At 38.7% G+C, this 22,679-nt stretch overlaps 1 protein-coding gene across 8 annotated transcripts in view; it reads left to right on the top strand.

Moving 5' to 3' along the window:
* The window catches only part of Ptpmeg2 (Protein tyrosine phosphatase Meg2), a 49,174-nt gene extending 29,846 nt beyond the window's left edge, over nucleotides 1–19,328 (top strand). For 3 of the 8 annotated variants that reach the window (XM_018015103.2, XM_018015101.2, XM_018015104.2), the window contains exons 2-8: nucleotides 391–864; nucleotides 955–1,185; nucleotides 16,937–17,883; nucleotides 17,950–18,110; nucleotides 18,237–18,466; nucleotides 18,539–18,746; nucleotides 18,829–19,328. In XM_018015103.2, the coding sequence (XP_017870592.1) occupies nucleotides 391–864; nucleotides 955–1,185; nucleotides 16,937–17,883; nucleotides 17,950–18,110; nucleotides 18,237–18,466; nucleotides 18,539–18,746; nucleotides 18,829–19,055 (2,478 nt within the window). In that variant the 3' untranslated portion in view covers nucleotides 19,056–19,328. Of the gene's footprint in view, nucleotides 1–390; nucleotides 865–954; nucleotides 1,186–3,795; nucleotides 4,135–5,348; nucleotides 5,628–6,052; nucleotides 6,419–16,936; nucleotides 17,884–17,949; nucleotides 18,111–18,236; nucleotides 18,467–18,538; nucleotides 18,747–18,828 lie in introns of those variants that run through there. The other 5 variants (XM_089474810.1, XM_089474812.1, XM_089474809.1 and 2 more) reach the window with 5 other exon arrangements.
* Nucleotides 19,329–22,679: the final 3,351 nt, after the last annotated feature.

Below are 22,679 nucleotides of genomic sequence, written 5' to 3'. Positions count from 1 at the left end.
AAAAAACAAAAATTGTTTTTAGCGCAAAAGTCTGAATTATGAATCTATGTATTATGAATGGAGCCCTCAAAGCGTTCACAACTTAATCTAATCTCTTCAAACACATACATACATATATGTATCACCTTTATAGAGCTAAACACTGAATCTAATATGAATGGATCTCTCAAAGAATAAAATTCTATATTATATATTTTATATAAGTGCCTTTTCTCTCTATTAAGAAGTGTTTGTCTCTTAAATGTTTCTCCTCCACTTCTCGTGCCGCACATTGCTTTTGCCTACAATCATCGATCGATCCATTAGAGATATACTACACACCATGCATACATACATACATACATACAAACGTGACATTTCAATGCTTAATTGTCGAAATCTGTTTCGCAGGCTATCAAACAATTCATTGATCTCTGCAACAATTTAAGCATCAACTGCAACAACACAGCCGCAGCAGCAGCAGGACCAACAACAACAACAACAGCAGCAGCAGCCAACTCCAACTCCAATCACTGCTCGAATGCCAGCACATCAAATTTTCATGTCAGCATCAATACACAGCAGCCAACAACAACAACAACAACAATACCAACAGCAACATCAGCCACATCATCATCATCAGCAGCAGCAGCAGCAGTAGCATCATCATCATCATCATCGTCGTCGTCATCATTGCCCATTAGGCGTCACATTTCGCACACGACAGCCGTCAAGTTTCTGTATGCCCGTAAATTTGATATACCACGAGCCGTATCTCTCTACGAGCAGCACGAGCAGATACGCCAGCGGGAATACCTTTACAACATTGATGCCAATGTGGAGCCGTTGCGCTCCGAGCTGCAAACGGGCAAATTCACAATATTGGTAAGCATCAAAGACTCTAACTAGACAGTTGGCTACTCACTAGCTCATTCTCTCTTTATCTCACTCTCTCTCCCTCTCCCTCCCCTCTAGCCCGCCCGCACGTCGAGTGGCGCGGCCATTGCGCTCTTCACGGCCAATCGGCACAGCCCGTTGAATGCCTCGCATACGACCACATTACAGGGTATCGTCTATCAGCTGGACTGTGCGCTGCAGGACACGGAAACGCAGCGTGCGGGACTTGTTTTCATCTACGATATGAGCGGCTCCAAATACTCGAATTTCGATTATGATCTATCCCAGAAGATTCTCACGTTGCTCAAGGTGAGTTTTCTTTTGTACTTCGTTGCATACTTTGCGGCTGCACGGGAAATTCCCCTGCGCCCTGAGCTAATGTTTGCTTTGTGTGGCTCTGCTTGACACACTTTTTGGCGCTCGTCAATGTGGGTCAGTGGGGCGAAATGTGCTGTAGCTTGTTAGATATACACACATATATACATATATGCATATACCTTTATAATTCATATGCCTATTGATGTCAAAGTTTCGTTTGGGGCATTTTGTGCCAAGCTAACTGAACTGGGCCCGTAGCTCACAAAAGTTAAGTAGAAAATTTGCAGTTATTTCTCTTACATCTGATTGTAATCGAGCCGGAGTTTGAGAGCATAAAAAGTTTGTTTTTGTGTTTTTGTGTGCTCCATTGTTGCTGCAATTCCAGTTGCCAACTGCTTCAGGTATTCCGTTGCCTTGCTGGATGAGCTAACAAAAGAATAGCTCGGAAATCCTTGTTGCTCTCTTGCCAAGCAGCATGAACAGCGGAAGTAGTCGAGCCTCATAATCAGCGTAACAACAATGTCAGCTCGACATTTCTATATAGCAATGTGTATATATATGTGTATGTATATCATATATGAATAAACATGTATATGTGTATATATATATATATATATTAGACAACAATGTGTCGGTCATAACGTTGCCTTTTGTGCGCCTACGCCAAATGCTGGAATCCGCAAATAAGACGTCACATTCTTTCTTGTAACGTAGCTGTGGGTAAGGGCAAACCATGAATGGAGCAGCTAAGAGAGGGGGGGAGGGAGGGAGGGCAGGCATGGCCGGGCAGCTGCTGTGGCTATACCTACAACAACAAAACAAGCAACAACAACAACAACAGGTAGCTCGTAATGCAGCACGTTTGCCTGTTTTCCATTTCATTCAGTTTTATTTGCTATTTGCATATACGAGGCTGAGCTGAGCCAGCTACGACAAAGACAGAACACACACACAGACAGAGAGACACACACGCACACTCATAAACTATGTATGTAAAGTACAGACACGCTGTGCGCGTTTTAGTGGCACTTAAACTTTGGAGAATTCGCGGGATTATTATGCAGACAATGGGATAGAGACAAAACGGACGTAGATAAAAAGATATACCCACTCACACACATGTAAATATAAATGGAAATGTTTATGTAAATGTGACAAAGATATGCAGCTTAACATATGCTAAAATTAAGTACCCAAACTAAGTGTTACAAATGCCGGCTGGTTGTCAATCAAGACGTTAGCTCCAGCCAGGAGCAGGTGAATTCATTCAGGATAACATCCGAAAAAAAGCAGAAAATTAAAAAAAAATTTACATGTCTGTATAAAACCGCTTGTATATGCGAGCATCCGACAAATGTGTTAAAAACGAGAGAGAAAATAAAAAAGAAAAACAACAAAATAAAAAGCTCAGCAATCAAATAATTTGCGTGGGCAACAAGCAGCGACGCGTTGTCGCGACGACCGCAGCAGCGACAGCGGTAGCGGCCAAGAGAGCCTAAACAAATTGAGAGCACGCAACGCTTTGCTCTCTCTCATAGGTGCGTGCTTGTGCTCAATGTGTTTGCGTGAGAGAGCGCGTGCGAGAGAGGGACAGAGTGACAGATTGGAAGGTAAAGCAATGCGTGTGAAATGTCCATTGTTGCCGTACTATTCATTAGTAGCCACACAGTGGGACAAAAACACAAAGATGAAGAATATTTGTTGACAATTAAATTGTATTTAATGCATTATTAGCTGTTTTAACTGTACAGTGAGACAAAAGCAGAAAAATGAGGAGAAAAAGAAGAGTCATTAATGATGCCAAGTGTATTTATGCCACAGTTGTTGACAATTAATTATACTTAATGTTGAAGTGCATTAGTAGCCACTGCACAGTGGAGCAAAAACAATAGAGGATAACAAGAAGAAGAGTCATGAAAAATGTTAAATATGTGTTTGTCGGATTTTTAGACAATTAAAAAGTATTTTAATTATATATATATTATTGTTTATCTTAAATTAGATCAATTACTGACCAGTGTACCTATGGCTTACCTATGGGTAACCTCTGAGACTCTCGCACACTCATCGTACAACTTTGTAGCAGTTGCGTATGCGCAACACTTGCCGTCTCTCATATTACGCATACGCAGCATGTGGCTCGAATTTATGGGCATGTGGTCAATGCTAAGTAAAAGCGCTTGTTTATGCCATAAACTAAAGACAAATATCAATATATGTGTGTGCGTGTGTGTTGAAAGGTAGATACGTAAAGATTGCTTGCATATTGGAAAGCGATCGTAAAGAGCTTGATGCGTGGCACATTGCAACAGCTGCTAAACAGTAAACATTCACACAGACAGACACGCACACGCACACACACACTCACGCACGCCTAGTCGCATTGACACATTTTCACTCTCGTTTTTAGCGCGCCGCGCGGCTTCTCTCAGCAAAAGTTTTGCTTGCGCATACTCACACGCACACACACACTCATTCACTCGCGCACTCCCACTCGCAATCGCATTCCAATACACTCGCACTCTCAGCTCGTCTCTCGGCACTGCTCTCGTGGCTAGCGCGCGCCGACGCTTGTGGCTATCTTTCGCTTGATTAACTAATTCAGTTGACGAGTTCTATTCGAACGTAATAGATTGATTATAAGCAACAGCAACAACTGACGCTGCCGTCGCGACGTAAGGCAAAGAAAGTTACGAAATTGACGAAAGAATTAAGTGAGTGCGTCGTGCCGGCTCGTTAACCACCGTTTCCGTTACGCCCTCTCATTCGTATTCTTACGTATTTGTCGTTGTCGTTAACGGCAATTGAAAGCAGCGCGCGTAGCTCGGTAGCAAAAGCTTTGTATTTGTTGTCTTCAGTGTTGTTCGTGTTCAACTTCAATTTCTTAAACACAAACGAGATTACAAAAACAAAAACAAAAAGCAAAGAAAAGCTTTTGTCGTACGTATATCTATGTACATATGTATGTCTTTAGTTAGCTGCACTCAACTCAACTTAATTATCTACTACTTATATAGAACTGATATTATTATTTTTAGGCTCTCACACTTACGTGCATACATGCATACCTACATATAGAGATATATGCATGCACATACAGACGTGTTGTGTTCATTCATTGCTCAGTTGGCTTAAATAAGCATATTGCGTCGATATTTTGTGTTATTTTTACAACGTGCTCTTTTGTTGTTGTTTGTTGATGCTGTTGTTGCTTTTACTGTCTGACATTGACGCAAATGTTCAAGTTATATGTGCACGTCTACAAATGCACGTGTATATGTATGTATGTCTGTGTGTGTGTGTGTGAGTGAGTGAGCGTGTGATTTGCTTGTGAACTTAAAATGCAAATTCAAAGTCAACGCTATAATCTACCTCAAATTGTTGTATTACTTACATAAATACATGCATATACACACCTGTGTATGTGTGCATGTGCCTGTCTGAACGTATGCCGTGCAGCTTAATTGAATCCAAACAATTTTTGGCTTTTGACGCTTCCGCCTTGACAGTCTCGAAGACAAACGTTATCCATGTGGGCGTTCAAAGTTGGCTGCCAAGGCTAAAATAACTGTACACAATTTAAATCAAATTGGCCAATGTTGTGGTCACACTGCCTCAAGATCATGTGTGTGCAGCCCTTACAAACGGTTCTCGTGTTCCTTGCATATATCCCTGGAGCTAGTATGCGCAGATTGTGCTTGCAGCCCTGGCCTGGAATAACCACCCACAAACAAATGAAAACAACCCAACGGGACAGCTGCAAGAAATGCAACCGTGCAGCGTGCAAAAATAAGAAGCGAGCAACGAAAACAACCCTCAGGTGGCACGGCCTGTGTCGAAAGCAACCCTAGTCTCGAAAGCTGTTAGCGGTTTATTTTCGAGCAGGGTGGTGAGCGCAAAGCATTGGCAAAGCGTGCTCTCTCTCTTAGCTAGTGCTCTCTGGCAAACACACACATACTCACACGTACCTTTGGTGACGCGCTCTCGCTCTCGCACTCTTTCGCTCGCTCGCGTCACTTTCCTTTGCTGTTGTTGTTTGTTGACGGTGGTGGGAGAGCGCGCCTGCGTCAAGAACCAAACGTTGACGTTGGCGTCGCGTGTTGCCGTTATAATGTTAACCGCTGCCGCCAACAGCAGCAGCAGCAGCAGCAGCAGCAGCAACGACGTCGACAGCGCCAGCAGCAGGCAAATAGACGTAGTTCAGCTCTCCACGGCGACGCGCAGGAAGCAAAAGCTGAGCGTTAAACAGTTAATGCATTCAATAAAAAGAAAAACAAGTATAAATACTATTCACTAGAAACGGCACTTGATATTTGTGTTCAACTGAATTCGAATATTTATATAAATCGAAGACTTTTGTGCTTTCTTTATTTTTTTTTTTCAAAAATATTTTACTGTGACTGCAAAAAGTGAGCAACGGCCTAAAGAAAATTGTAAGCAAAAACGAAACGCACTTGTGTGCGTTCGTCACTCTGTCTCTATGTCTCTGCCTCTGTCTGTGTGTTAGTGTGTGTGTGCGTGTGTGTGTGTATCTATATGCTGCTGCAAGTGCCACGATTTGTTGCTTAAATATACGTTCCAAATCCAATAAGAGCTGCAACAACAACATTTGATAAGCGAGAAAAGTATCTACAAGTGCAAAAGGGAAGACAGACGCCTGCCCTCCCACTCCCACTCTCTCCCTCTCTTTCTCTCGTGTGCCTCCCTCCCCCATCGGCTGCTGTCTAACTGTAATTGTAACTGTGAGCAGCGTGTGCATTGTGAATTGGTTTGTTTTGTTTGTGTTTTTGTATTTCTTACTTTTTTTTGCTACAATTTGCAAATGTTTTCATTATTTTTTACATTATTTTGGATGCAGCAATTGTGTAACCGACAACAACAACAACAACAAATAAACAACATTGAAGCGCATTATATAAATAATAAAAAAGTAAAAATGAACAACAACAATAATCAAATCTGAAAAACTAACAAATCAAATTGCCAATTGAAATTGTACAAAAATTAAATTTCGCGTCGTGCATTTCAGCTGCTCGGTCAACTCATTTAATTGTGTTAATATATTCCAAATCACACACACACGCACGCAAAATACAATACAACAACAACAACAGCGTGAATATATATATATATATATGAATTATAATATATATATAGAAATAGACAACTGTAATTAAACCGAGTGTCTAAAAGATAGAAAACACACGGCAAAGCGGATGCTCAGGTACCCAAAGCAGAAACATTCAAACAAAATACCTTTATACTAACATATATATATGTATGTTATATATATATATATATATATATATATATATATATATATATATATATATATTTCTATTTATTGGATATTGTTAATTGATTTTTGATTGCATTTGCAAATGTTTAAGTCAGTTTTAATTTATTGATTAGCCAGGCGTTAGACGTTTGTTTAACGTGTTTTACCTATGCTCCATCTACAGGAATGGAAATCAAACACTACTTTTATATCTAGTCAGTTTTCCTTATATCCTCTAAAGATATTTATTTACGATTCAAAAGTAAAGTAATCGAACCAGATTTTGTTTAAGAAACTTTATTGACTTAATGGACAGAGTTAGATATAAACATATATACTATGCATATGTATATAAGATAGTCTATAATGGAAATATGGAACACATAAAACTAGCTAAAAGCAGGTGCCAGCATAAATTTCGACCAAAACTCAAGCAGAATATAATTCGAGTTTTTTTTTTAACATTCTTATCTTATTGAATGTCTTCAAAGAGGCTATTCATTTGTTGTTAAGCAAGTAAGAACGTTGCAATCAGGCCTTACCGACTGCTGAATACTCATTCACGGCCCCAATGGGTGTATAAATATATATATAAATATATTTCGTTGACTCAGTCAACACAAACTAATTAATCATTGAGTTTAGTAGAGCTTGAAACTTACTAAAAGCAGATTGAATCATTAATAAAAAATGATATATATAAATTATATATGATGAACAAACATAAATAAACAAAATGAAAATGAAATGAAAATTTGTATATATAAATTTCAAAAATATATTAGAGCACTCAAGTAAAATATATACATAAAAATATAAAATATACATATACAATCTTGAACAATGTTAATTCACATTGAGTTTAGAAATGAACTGATCTATTTCTGGCACATAGTTATTATATGTAGTAAAATAACATTCAAAATTTAAATACTTCAGTTTAGGAACATTTTATCAATATGCTTTTGTGAATAGTTTTTTAATGAGCTTTTTGTTATGCTATTTCGAGAATAACTTAAAGGAAACATTTCTATACATGACAATATTATTCATACAAATGCTTATAAAGCCTATTTAGATAGTATAAATATTCATATGGTATATTAAAATAATCGATTCCTTGCCCATAATGGATATTTGGCCAGTCGTTCTCTAATTGTTCTATGGCTTTTATTGGTATTTAGCCAAGGCAAGAGCAAAAGCAGCTGCCAGTTGGCCAAAGTATGAGTATGATAAAGCCAAATGGCTGCACAGCAACGACTACTAAACGGCTAAAAGAAGCCGTTGATGAAAGAGTCAATGAAATCACAGCTGTTTGCGCTTTGGCGCGTACATTTTGACGCTTTTGATTTATGTCTGTCCGCACGTTGCTCTTGCGTTCTTGGCCATTCGCTTCGGTTGCTAACTCACACAGACACACACACACACACATGTGCTTATGTGGGAGCTTTAGTAAATGGACAGACCAGCAATAGAATCAAATGATTCAGTTGAAACAAGAAAACTTAACTGCCAGATACCCTGTAGGTGGGCAATTGAAATGTGTTCAAACTTACTGTGAACTGAATTGAAAGTGCTCGCCTAGAGAAACGCCCTATAAAATGAATGAGAAACTAATTAATTGATTGATAGACTGACGAGCTGATTGATTGACTGGCCAGAGATGAAGTCAAGAATGCATAGTTAGCACATAACCTGTACAATTATAAATATATATACTATATATATGAGTTTAATCACATACTAAATAAATGATTGAGAGAATGATGTATTGTTGATTGATTGATTAGTGAAAGAACTTCTTTAAGAGTCTTTGACTAGCATATAGCCTGTATAAAAACTCAAATATGTGCTTTATCTCTAAACAACCAAGTGATTGATGGTCTATTCAATTGATTGACTGATTGACTGAATATCAGAGTATATATGGCTCACGTGCTGTTAACTTGTACTAAAATTGAAATATATGCGAAAGCTTTATATCAAAATGCCAAAAATATTCGAAGAATGATGGAGGGGTTAATTGACTGATGGATTGACTTGACTGATTGACGAAGTAATGAGTTAATTGATTAACTGGCAAATAAATAGACTTTAGCAAATACCCTGTACATAGACATATGTATGCAAAAGAATTTCTGCTAAAGAGCAATCCGATTGAGTGATTGATTGACTGACGGCTGTTGTGTTTCATTCATAATTGGTCAGCAAGAACTCGCCAGCTCGACGATTGCCAAAGCTTTAGTAAAATATGAGACACACTCAGCTGAAATATGAGATATCTATGCGTGCTTTATCTAAGTTCCACAGTTGAACTGATAAGCAGGATGTGCGTGCTTTGCATTCATAAGCAATTTGTAACATTTGTTTGCTTTTGTTTTCTTCAAAATAAAATATAGAAGAGTTCGAGACTTGAAAATTGATTCTATGCGCGAGCTTTAGTTCCCTTTAAATTTGGATTCACTACGCAAATTCAGTGATTCACTTGCCCTCGACTTTGATTCTCTTTTTGAACTTACTCGGAAAACCACATAACATTTTCCAGCATTCAAAAATAATAATAATTAAGAAATCAATTAAATGAATAAACAATTGTGTTGAGTGAATAATGAAGAAACTGCGAACTGGGATATAGTCTAGCTAGACGAGCGCAATGAAAGTGCAAATTCTGGGTACCTAATGTGTTATACACATATAGAAGCGAAACGATCTAGCTATGTGCGTCTATTTGTTGGCAGTTCTTTTAAGAACTTGAGGCAAGCCCTTATTCAAACCCCATCAATAACTTTTTTATGTCCATGAAATCGATAAAAATCGCTCAATATCGATTGAATGAACTTTCATAAAACTATCATCAAATGATATATAGATTAGCATAGATCCAACTTCCCCATGATTGATATAGATATACTGACACATTGAGTTTCCCTCTGTGTGAACTATGAACTATGAACATTGAACTTTTTGTCAGTTTCAGGGCATCCACTAGTCGGATAGTCCTTGCTATGAGCTCTATAACTTGTTTATAATTTACATTTATATATTTATATATATATATATCTTGGCGTCAATTTGCCGATATCCGGCGTGCGCTAGCAAATTTTCATTTTGTATTCTTCGATTCTCGCGCTGTTCGCTCTCTCCATTTGCTCGTACTATCTGTCATATCTCATCTATTTATCCATCTGGTTGTCTGTCTGTCTGTCTGGTCATCTGTTCGATGTCGCTGTCGCTGTTGCTGTCGCTGTTTCGCTGCGTGTTGCGTTTGCCTTTTGGGGGGCCTACGAAACGCCGACGACAACAAAATTCGTTTCATGCCCAAAGCCGGCGACAAGCTTAAAACGCATTACCAATTTTGGCCATGGCTACGTACATGCACACATAAATATTTATAAATATATATTTAACATATACATACATATGTTTTCTGTATGTATTTTTGCCTAGTTAAAATTTTTTCTTTACAATTTTCGTTTTTTTTTTTTTTAATTTTTTTTTTTTACTTTTTTATATAGCACGCCCGTGTGCCATTTGGCCAGCTCATTGTTTTGGCCCATGTTTCGGGCCATCTACAATATTGACAGCATGCAAAAGCCGCGTTTGTCAGTTGAAAACTGCAGAGACATCCGTAGCTTAGCTCGTGGCCTAACGACAAATTCTCCCACATTAGACATTAGCTTTTGAATACCCTGTAAATTGTGTTGTCGGTTGGCAGAGCGGGTATATGCGATAAAAGATAGTTAAGAAGAGAATTACCTCACATCGATTTATCTAAAAGCTAATATTAATTTTAGTATATCTGATTGTGGTTGACTTATAGATAAAAGCTAATCAGCTATGGTTCACAAAGAATCAGCTAGCGCTATATATGCTTTATATATGCATACATATGACTAACTTTGCGGGTATTACTCAATAATAGATTGATTTCAATACAGAAAATAGGATTCTGAATTTTATAGCAAATGCATTAAAGGCAATAAGAATGCGACGTTGCCAGAGTTCAGTAGAGCATTAAGTTGGCTGCACTATGAACTGTCAGTCAAAGCTTACCTATCGAATGGATATAATGAGATCAGTCTACTAAATCTCTGTTTATATGAGTATAGTATAATATTCGATTATTGGAAAATTCTATTAACGATATAATCAATAATTTATTTATATGTATGCTTGATTCGGATGACAAGCTGAGTGGGTTTAGCTCTGTCAGTCTGTCTGCCCGTATGTTTTGAATGTGTCAATCTCAGAACCTATAAGAGCTAGAGATCTGAAATTTTGCTATTGACCAAGAAGTACCTCGCGCAGTTCGAGTGTTGTTCGGAAAAATTGATAACTGCTTTCGTTTTAGTGTTATCGACCTTATAGGAAAACATTATACAACTTTTGTTATAATTAAACACTAAAGAAGTTTAATATATATGTAATTTAATACTGCAAATAAATATATAATTTCTAGCTTAAAGACTTACTTAAAGACTGAAGTAAGTCAAAATGCCTTGAAATAGATTCACAGAAAAAAAGTTGTATTGTTGTTTGTGCGATTCCAATTGGGAATACATGTATATATTTAGATTTCTAAATAAGTATATTCATATTTTCGCAGTAATCGAAACTTGAGTTGTTTGCGTCAAGCAGAGCTTCTTGTGGCTTGCTTTAATGGGAAAGTGGCTCATGGATGAGAGGGGGTTTCAAATAGAGCTGCTGCTGGTGGTGTTGCTGCTGCTGCTGCTGCGGCTGCTGTTGTTGTTGTTGATTCTATTTCTAGTGGCCTTTGAGCACTTGCTTCTTGCCTCGGCGTGCCCCGTGCCAGTGTGGCAACAACAATCATAAGTCGAGTCGCATGCCGGGGCACGTAATGAGCGAGTGATGTTGGGCATTGAGTGCATAACGTGGCCACTTCAACTTTGAGGCATTCTCTCTCCCACTCCCACTCCCACTCCCACTCTCTCTTTGTCTCCATTTGGATCCCTCGACTGCCTGCCACACGGCAGGTGAAGGCGTGTGGGCGTGGCCGTCCGCTCAAGGGTAAACTGTGGCTTCACTTGGCTTTCTTTTTCAATTTCAATTGCAATTGGCCAACAGCTTCACAAGTTGCGCACGTGTGTGTATGTATGTGTGTGCGTGCGTGTGTCTGTGTGCCTATTATTTTCAGGTTTATTTGATGGCATTGTTGTTGTTGCTGTTTATTAGGGACAGGTGTGTCATTATGCCGCTATTACAACAATATTTGTATCTTATTACGTGTTTAATTTTGTCTGATTATGCGCCCACACACATAGGCACACTCACACACCAACACACACACACACACACACAGTTCGCATAACAGGCTAATACGTCGTTTTAATTAGAATTATTGGCCTTGCGTTCGATTTCGATTTTCATAAATAGCCCATAATAAGTCCGTATATATTCGTGTGTTAGGCTATACTTATATGTATGTATGTATGTATATATGACCCATAATATTGGAGAGCTGCTGACTTTCTGAAATGCATAGTCAAAGCTGAAATTGATTGATTTTGCATTTCGATAAATTTTCACCTATGATTTTTACAAACTTAAGAAGGAAATAAAAGATGTTTCCAAAAGCGAATGTTATAAATTAGCCGGACATCACAGCCCTCTCTCTCTCTCTCTCTCTCTCTCTCTCTCTCTATTCTCTATTCTCTCTCTCTATTCTCTATTCTCTCTTTCTCTCTATGTGCCTCTTTTTTTTTGTTCCATTCTCTGTCCTCATTCTCTCTATATTCCTTTCTCTCTCTCTTTTTCTCTGTCCTTCTCTCCCCCCCCCCTTCTCCCTCTCTCTTTTATTTTCTGTCTCTTTTCTCTTTTTCTGTTTCTGTCCCTCTTTCTCTCTCTCTTTCTGTCCTTCTCGCTATCTCTCATTCTGCCCCTATCCTATTGTCTCTTTCTCTCTCTCGCTGTCTTCCTCTAACTTCCTTCTATAGCTCTCTCTTCCTCTCTCTCTCTCTCTCTCTCTCTCTCTCTCTCCTCTCTCTCTCTCTCTCCTCTCCTCTCTCTCTCTCTCTCTCTCTCTCTCTCTCTCTCTCTCTCTGCAAATAGTGCCAAATAGTAGTGAAGCTGCTTTTCAGTTCTTTTCAAAGTTCTTCCAGAATTTTCTCAGATTCTCTGGTACATTCCGTTTTGCTTATTCTGTATAGAGAAAAAGTAGAGCCATAGCACTCTGGGTCACATTAAAGGTGCGCAACTTATATATAAATGTATATTATAAAACGTATGTACAATCAAAGCCGTAATAAATTCCGACATTTATTGTACGGCGCACGCAATAGAAATGAGAATAATAATACTAATAATAAATAATATTAATCATGGCAGCAAGGACCACAAATTATACAAAAATGCCGCAAGCACTTCTTTCCCCTCCTCCTGCACACCTTTGTTGCTGTTGTTGTTGTTGGTGTTGTTCTCTTTTGATTCGTTAGCAAAAGGCAACAAGCATTTGTAGCATTTGTGTTGGTTTTTCTTGTTGTTATGCAAATTGGCTTCGATTTTACACGGTTTCCGTGTGGGTCAAACTGCTGCAACAGTTGTGACATTGAGAGCACGAGCAACACACACACACACACTCGTATTCCACTTGAGCGCTTTTCTAGGGTAAGGCGAGGGAGGAGGGGAGACTTAGCCAAATGTGTTGCCTACTTTAGCGCGCCAACTGCAACTGCAACTGCTGCAACTGCAACTGCAACACATTGTAACTGCAAAGAGAAGCAGTCGGGAGTGATCGACAGAGCTTTAGATATTCTCGACATCGACTTGATACGCTCCAGTAGATAGAACATAGAAAATCAACTGTGTAAACTGTAAAGCTGTGCTAGATGTACAGCAGAATCCGGTTATAGCGACGCTCAAAGGAACATAGTTATACCCGGAAGAGGCTATAACCGTATGATTTAGCTCATATGAGTTTATCGGGGGACCAGAATTTTCATCGCAATAACCGTATGGGCGAAGTCGTTATAGCCGGGTTCTACTGCTACGACAGAGTTGCATTCTTCATTTGACATTCGGATTCCTAACTGATAAATTTGGCTAGACTATGTAGTGAATATGGAATTCATGGTATAAAGATACATATGTATGTGTATACTAATATGAGGTATATACTTTGTTATACCTCTGTTTATTCAAATCAAGAATTTTGAAGTAAAATTATATAGAGTTTATAATAGCTACGCCTATTGTTGGGACAAGGTAATTCGAAAAGAGCTAAAACTAAATGACTAATTGAACAAAAATACTTATACTCTTCCGCTCTCACTCTCTCATTCTCTATTTGTCCCTCTCATTCTCCTTATCTCTTTCCCTTTCGCTCCCTGTATCACTCACTTTTTCTCTATCTGTCTTTCACTTTCACTTTCTCTCTCTCTCTCCTTCAAATTCTTTCTATCATTTCCTTTTTTCTTTCTTTCTTTCTATCTCTCTCTCTCTCTCTCTCTCTCTCTCTCTCCTTCAAATTCTTTCTATCATTTCTTTTTTTCTTTCTCTCTCTCTCTCTCTCTCTCTCTCTCTTTCTCTGTCTGTATCTCGCCTATTCAATTGCTTTCTTCCTCTTTCTCTCTCTATTTCTCACTCTTTCCTTTAGCTGGTTACAAATTCTCGAGACTCGACTGTGTATATTTCAATATTTCAAGTCTCTCTTAGTCTCTCATAATCAATCATAGAACCAATACACCCTTTTTCAGCTCATGAACAAGCATAAACATGTCACATGAAATGGGGATTGCAAGAATGTTGCAGTTGTTGTTCTTGCAACTGTTGCTGTTGTTGTTGATGTCTGCTGATGATGCAATGCTAAGAAACCTCCGCCAAGCAGTCGTAAAACGCTGGAAATCATGCGTGGAATTCGAAATGTCAGTGGAAAGCTGAAAAGCAGTAAAAAAGAGAAAAAAAAAGGAGAAAAGCTGGAAACCTTTTTGTCGCTGCGCCCTGCTCAGATTACTGGCAATTAGCATTGAAAATAGAAAATAGAAAATGCGGCAGCATTTGTGTTGCCTGCTGGCCATTCTGGGCAGCGCCGTTCCGATAAGAATTCTTAATTCGAATTCAGTTTTCAAATATGGGAAATGCAATCAAAATGCAATTACACGAGGTTTCCAAAGAAGCGCACGGCACCCGCCTATGCAATGGCCGAGCTCCACAGTTATTTCAATTAAATTGAAAGTTGAATCTGTTGCTGATGTTGCTGTTGTTGTTGTTGCTGTTCATAAATGTTTCAATGCACTTGCTGTAGGTGTTTCAATTGCTGCTGCTGCTGCTGCTGCTGCTGACCTTAATATCTTTGCTGCTTGCGCTTTACCTATGCAACCGCAAATAAATGCCATATAACTTTGTGTATGCAACGAGAGAGGGAGAGAGAAAGTGAGAGTGAGTGTGAGTGCGAGTGTGAGAGAGAGAGAGCGATTTGCCAATAAACTACGTATAAATGGTGTTGACACGGATAAAAGCCGACGCAAACTGGAAATGGCTCGGCCAACTGGGCGTCATTTGGGGTGGTGCTTGGCTGGCTGGCACTGCTCTAAATACCCTGCAAGAGCAGCACACAAGGTCGAATGGGCTTGCGGCTAAAGTAGTTGCATTAGCCGAGCTATTCAGACTTTACTCCACTTCACTTAACTGGGTATCTGCGCGTCGCTCATGCCCGGTTCGAGCACTTTTACTTGTTTCTTTTATGTATTTGTGGCAATTGAGAAATGGCCGCAATGAGATTTCCAACTGGGTGAAGGTTGTGCCGCAGTAGACAGCATCAGCAGCAGCAATAACAACAACAACAACAACAACAACAACAACAACAACAACAACAACAACGACAACAACAACAACAACAACAACAACAACAAAATAGTAGCAGCAGCAGCAATTTCATTTAAAAATTGCTCGACTGGATGATTTTGCTTCAGTTAACAGCACATTTAATTAAAGAGCAGAAAAAAGGCCCACACACACACACACTATACGCATTGTGCGTGGGTGCGTCAAAGTCGCGCGAACGCCAACGCGCTAATAACTAGGAAAAAAGCGAGATGAAAGACGAAAATAAAGATGAAGAAGAAGAAGGAGAAAACGAGCAATTGAAATTTACCTGTACATATTATATATATGTATATATCTGAAGCAATCATAATCATAATATGCATACGAGTATGTATGTATGTATGTATGTATATGTGTAATATTCATATATACCTGTGCAGGTAAATTTCATTTGCTCGTTTTTGGCTTCTTCGCTTTGCATACATATATATTTAAATGCAAATGAATTGCATAAACAATTCTGATGCACAACCAGATCAAAGCTCTATAGAAATATAAAAAATAAAAAATAAATAAAAATTAATAATAATAATAATATATTCAACTATGTGAAGATTTTTTTACCAGAGATCTGATGCAAGTTTTAATTTTTGACACTATTCCAAGGGTGCTTCAATTTCCATATAATTCATATCAAGGTATCAGATGAAATCTTTACAAGTCTAAATTTGTAAAAGGCGTATTTCAAGTACTAGAGACTAGACGCACTTAAATGTCACTGTGACTATCTAAAAGTTTCATGAAGAAAGTCAATCCTCAGAAAGAGTTATTAAGCAATTAAGTGCCCATAGTAAGCCCATGCGTGTTTATGCGTGCATGGGTAGGCATGTGTGTGTGCGTAAATGCAGAAAGTATGCGATAAATTATAAGTTGATCGAAGGGTTCAGGGAAACTCGTAGTCGAGCAGTCTCGACTGGAGCCTTCTTACTTGTTTTAAGTAATCTCAACAAGCCTAGTAAACTAAGCCATTCCTACTTCCCATTGATATACGAAGTTTTAATCATATCGTTTTCAAAAAACTCTCATAAATCAGAGAGCAAACTCCAAAGACGGAAAAAAGCAAATCCTTAATGGACAAAAACTGTAGATTCCAGTCAGCCAGCACTTCATATAATACAGAAGTTTCAATTTCGTGTAAGCTCTGCTATATGCCCATTTGAATGTCTTTGATTCAATTCTATTCCAACTTTAAATAAAAATCGATATACAAAAATCGATAAATAAAATCAGAGAAGAAATTCTAAAATTATAGTAAGTAAAAGTTAATCAAATACAAGTGAAAACGTTGCAATTGTTGATATATGTATGCGTATGTATGTATGTATGTATGTATATCTATATCTATATATATATATAGTGTATATTCATTATTTATGCGGGTGTATGCGGGCCGAATCGAATGTCGACTAGAATGACCTTTTTGTGTGCCGAGGCAATACAAATTTAATAAGCACACACACACACATTATATATAAACTTATATATGTTACATATAGATTTGGAAATAAAACTCTTCTAGCAAGTTAATAAAAAACAATATTTTTGGAATGGAATTATTTGCAATGTCTTTGCTCACTTTCTCTCTCTCACTCTCTCTCTCTCGCTCTATCTGTCTCGCTTTAGGGCGGCTATCCGGCACGGCTGAAGAAAGTGTTGATTGTGACGGCGCCGCTGTGGTTCAAGGCGCCATTCAAGATACTTCGCCTGTTTGTGCGCGAGAAGCTGCGCGAGCGGGTGTTCACTGTATCGGTGCCGCAGCTGAGCCTGCACGTGCCGCGCAAGGCGCTGCCTGTGCATCTTGGCGGCACGCTGGAAATCGATCACGCCACATGGTTGCTGAATTGCCGCAAATCGATGACGAATCGTGAAGACGAACTGCTTGCCAATATTGTCGGCGTGGGCGTGGGCGTGGCACCAGCAACAACAGCAGCAGCAGCAACAGCTTCGGCCACAGCGTCGCCGTTAACGAACGGCAGCAGCGCTGCCAGCGCCGTAGCAGCCACAATCATCAGCGCCGTGCACCAGTTGGCCGAAAGCAACACAACCGTTGTCACCGTCAGCGGGGAGCACGGCAGAACGGGCGCCGGCAGCGGCAGCAGCGAGGAATCGGAGCCCAACGAGAACATCACAATCAACGGACTGAGTCCCAGCCATCGGACGGCGGCCGGCTCTCTGCTCAAGCTAAATACCAGCGGCATTCAGCAGAGTAACGGTACTGCTGCAGGTAACATTGCTCCAACAGCAGCAGCAGCAGCAGCAGCAGCAGCGGCAGCAGGAGGAACCTCAACAACAACGGCAGCAGCAGCAGCAGCAGCAGCAACGGCAGCTGACAGCGCTGTCAATGGCAGCGCCGCTGGCGTTGCCAGCAACGGCGAATTCTGGTCGGAAAATCCGCCGAGCAGCGCCTCATCCGGCTTCAGCGACGATGACAGCCTGGCCGGACAGGAGGGTGATCCGAAGACGATCGAACAGATCGTGCAAATGGTGCGGGAACGAGGACGCCAGGGCCTGATCAAGGAGTATACGGAAATAAGGAATCGGGCGCCCGAGGGCACCTTCCTGCATGCGCGGTAAGTCTCCGAAACCGAATCCTTATTCGAATTCGAATCCAAATTCATTCATTTCTTCATTTGCAGCATGCGCAACAATCTGACCAAAAACCGTTACACAGACGTCCTCTGCTACGATCACAGTCGCGTGGTGCTGGCGCACGAGGATGAGGACGACCTCTCCGATTACATCAATGCCAATTTCGTTGATGGCTACAAGCAGAAGAATGCCTATATTTCAACTCAAGGTAACGAATCGATGCGCCCGCTATGGCTTCCCGGGCAGAGATAATCCCACACCCACGCCCACACCCACACCCACACCCACAACCACGCACAGTGCACTAATATATTGTTTTGCTGCGCATTTGTAGGTCCATTACCAAAGACATCCCAGGACTTTTGGCGCATGATCTGGGAACAACATTGCTTAGTTATAGTTATGACAACGCGCGTGATGGAGCGCGGACGTGTTAAGTGCGGCCAATACTGGGAGCCGACTGAAGATAGTTCCTTGGACTTTGGCAATTACCATGTGCGAACCATTAGCGTCGAGAGCAATGAGGACTATACCGTTGCATCCCTAGAATTGAGAAACCTAAAGGTAAGTCAAGTCGATAGCCCATTACTCTCACTCACTCACTCTGTCTCTATCTCTGTCTCTGTCTCTGTCTAGACTGACGAAACTCGCAATGTGTCACATTGGCAGTTCACCAGCTGGCCGGACTATGGTGTGCCCAGCTCTGCGATGGCGATGCTGAACTTCCTGCAGAAGGTGCGGGACAAGCAGGCGCAGCTGGTGCGCGCCCTCGGCGATACCTGGGCCGGTCATCCGCGCGGCCCGCCCATTGTGGTGCACTGCAGCGCTGGCATTGGACGCACCGGTGAGTGCCATAGCCGATATTATTTATATCGATAAATCACATTCAATTTGCATTCGCTAATTCGCATTGTCCTCAATCGCAGGCACCTTCATTACGCTGGACATCTGCATATCACGTCTGGAGGATGTGGGCACGGCGGACATACGCGGCACAGTGGAGAAGATCCGCTCGCAGCGCGCCTACTCCATACAAATGCCGGATCAATATGTGTTCTGCCACCTGGCGCTGATCGAGTACGCCTATTCGCGGGGCATGCTGCAGACGGTCGATCTGGCGGGATTCGATGAGCGGGAACAGGATTCCGAGTAGGGCTTTAACACACACACACACCCACACACATACGTATATATAGACACACAGACACAATCCAAATTGCAGCCACAAGGAATACATATTGTATACAGATTACTTATATATTATGATCAGCTTTTTTTTTTTTGATAACTATTATTTTATAAATATATAATATTATATTATTATTATTATTATTATGATAAATTGCAAATGTAATTTTGTATTAGCTGCTACATTAGACAAACGATCTATGTTTATTTTGTAATAATAATCTTTTTTTTTAACATACCTATTATACACAATATATATATATAGAGAGAGAGAGAAAGAGAGAGAGATAGAGAGATCGAGTTGATGTATATGAAAAGGATAGAGCAAGAGCAAGAGCGAGATCGAATGATGCGAGTTCATTGATAATTGTAAAATTGAGACTATTTCTGTGTGTTTCTGATTATTATATTATATTATTTAAAATTGAATGTGAAATGTGAATTGTGAAAATGCAAATGCAAATGAAAATGCAAAGCAAAATGAATGTGTAGCTGCAACTGTGCAAACAATCTTAGTGCTAAACCATTTATGACACACACACACACACACACGCATACATTCTGTACATTTGTGTGTTGTAGCTGTAATTTATCGAAAGCTCTATATATACATATATGCGTATAATCGTAATGCTTAGTGCATACTACTTGAAGGCAGGACGTGCATATATTGATATACACACACAAACACACACAGACACACTGGCATACCTACGTAGTATGTATATGTATATGTATTTGTATTTATACCAAGTTTTATGTAATGTACGTAATTAATATTTAAAATGCATTATTTGATAGCATCATTACATGATCCGTGAAAATGAAGCTTACTTTATTATTATTATTATTATTATTATTATTTTTTTTTTTTTTGAAAAAAGCAACAAACAAACAGAAACCTAACAATTGCCCTGCCCTAGCCCACTCTAACAACGCCCCGCCCCTTCCCTAGCCTTGGCAACGCCTCTAATAAACATGAATTCTAATTGTAATGTACATTTACTTAAACTAAATTAAATTAAAAACTGAAAACAACAACAAAACTTAAACAAAATACGCAAAAACTAGATAAAAATAAAATTAAAAAAATAAATAAATAAACGAAACGAGAAAAAATCAAATAAAATTTAACATTGCTAATAACATGGAAAACAAACAAACAAAAGAGAAACAACAACAAAACAAAAAAGCAACAACAACAAACATTTATTTAACAGGCCGACTAAAGTTAACTATAAGCAAAAGCTGCATGAGAGATAATTAAGATAATTCATTCAAATGACGCTTAGATAGAAATGTGGCAAAGTACAACGAAAGGAACGGAACGCGGGCTGAGGGCAACATACGAACGGAAGCGGAAGCGGAAGTGGAAGGGAAACGGAAATGGAACCGCAAATGATAAGGGTAATGGATGCGGAAACGGAAATGGAGCCCCAATCCGAAACAAAAACAAATTCACAGAAACGAATAACAAGTTGAAACCGTCCGGCGGTAAATCGGAGTAGAATATCAAAGTCAATAAATGTTAAAATATTGCATTATATAATAATAATTAGAAAGTGCAGCTGGATTGACCACGAATGTTTTTTTGTTTTTTTTTTTTTTGTTTTTGTGTAATTATTTTTTTCTATAATGTAATTCAAATAAATCATTTTTTAATTTTATAAAACAACAAATAGAATGTCTAAGCAGATTGCTGCAAAATTTCCTACAATCAACTAAAAATAAATATAAATAAATAAACCTAGTTACATAGGCAAGCATACATATATACATATATATATATATAGATATATATATCTTGGAGATATCTGAAATTTCTAAGAATTGTTCAACTTTGTTTCCCATACACACTGATTAACAGTTACGCAACAGCATTATCTGAACCACCCCGCTCCCTCCCTCCCCCACACAAAAGTGTCTGAACTGTTGAACCCACCAGGCCACGTCGTGAAGAAGAGGAAGAAGTAAACTCGTCTGTACCAAAATTTCAAGCGCTTTGTAAGAAACACGTTAAATATAAGGATGCAAAATAAATTATTATAAATTATATATATACATACAAATATATTAAAATAGAGAAATGGAAAAAGAAAACCGTCTTACTAGCTGTTTAATTGTTATAACATAAAATGTGTTTTTCTTTAGATTTTTTTTTTTACTTTTTAATTTTTATTTTTCTTTGCTTTATCAGCGTGTAACAGTAAATTTATTGTATTTGTAGTGGAATTTTAATAAACAATTTTACCAAGTAAAAGATGGAGCTATGCGAGGGAGAAGAAACAAAGAAGATAAAAAACAAAAACACATACACCCATACATATATGTAGATATATATGTGTATGCAACGCCTTCTTTTCTAGATACATTCAGACAGTCAGCGAAAGCGAAGATAAAGTGAAAGCAACTACAACTAAAATCAACATATTTTGTATTACCTTTTTAAATGCTAAGAAAACAAAACAAAAAGACAAAAATTGCAGTTGAGGAAATTTAAAATGAAATAATATTTAGGTAAATATATGTAGTTGTTGTGCGTGACAGAGAAATAACGTAAGAAAAGAAGACGAAATTTGAACTAATCGGGCAGCTTTTTACATACAAATAGTTTATTAAAAAAAACAATAAAAATATAAAATAAATGTGAATAATTTGTGTAAAATTTGTAAAAGCAAATAGAACTAAAAAGTATTACTAATTCTAAGTATGTATGGAATAGCTATGTGCAGATACAGATGTGTTCATGAGAAAAGTTGCGCAATCAAGTGCTGGGTGTTGGACAACAACACTTAGTGATAAATCACATAATAATACTATAAACGTCTCACTACTGTTTCTATACAAAAAAAAAAAAAAAAAAAATTAATTCTGTTCGCAAATTCTCTGCTTTGAATTCTGTTCTGAATTTCATTTAATTTTTATGCCGTGCAGCTCTTCTATTTTTATGAACACAGCTGTATATGCAAATTGTAGGCGGGGCTTTCGAGTATATTATGCATAAAAAAAAAAAACACACACACACACACATGCAAACATACCCACACCTGCGCATATATAGTTAACAGTATTTCTGGTGCGAATTTAGTAAAAGAATCAAATTGAAGATATCAAAAGAGAAAACTTTGTTGGCCGCAAACACACGCTCAGACACACACACACACACAGCCGGACAGTCACTCACACACACACACACAATCACATTTGTATATCATTAGAATTGTAAAAGCTGTGATCAACATGTTGGAAACAAAGATGTAGAAAAGAAAAACGTAAACAAGTTAAAAAAAAAAAAAGCTAATCTAATCACATCCTGCTTACGACACACCCACATACACTAGCCCAGATTTAGAACAAACATTAAAGGAAATTTTTTGAAAATATATAGAAACAAGTTAGATAATCCCATGGCAATTGCATAGCTCAATAACAAATGCCGGTCAATGCTTATAAATATCATACGAAATTAAAGAGGAAAACACAAACTAGAGCACCAACTATATATAGAGATGCATACACACACATACACACGCACATGCGAATATAACAATTTTCAATTCTGTCAAAGGCCTTTTCGAAAACGCGAAAC

This window comes from Drosophila arizonae, chromosome X (genome assembly GCF_054131065.1).
Source record: "Drosophila arizonae isolate 15081-1271.41 chromosome X, UAZ_ARI_1.0, whole genome shotgun sequence".
NCBI classification, from domain to species: domain Eukaryota; kingdom Metazoa; phylum Arthropoda; class Insecta; order Diptera; family Drosophilidae; genus Drosophila; species Drosophila arizonae.
This window is presented reverse-complemented; position numbering and strand designations above follow the sequence as displayed.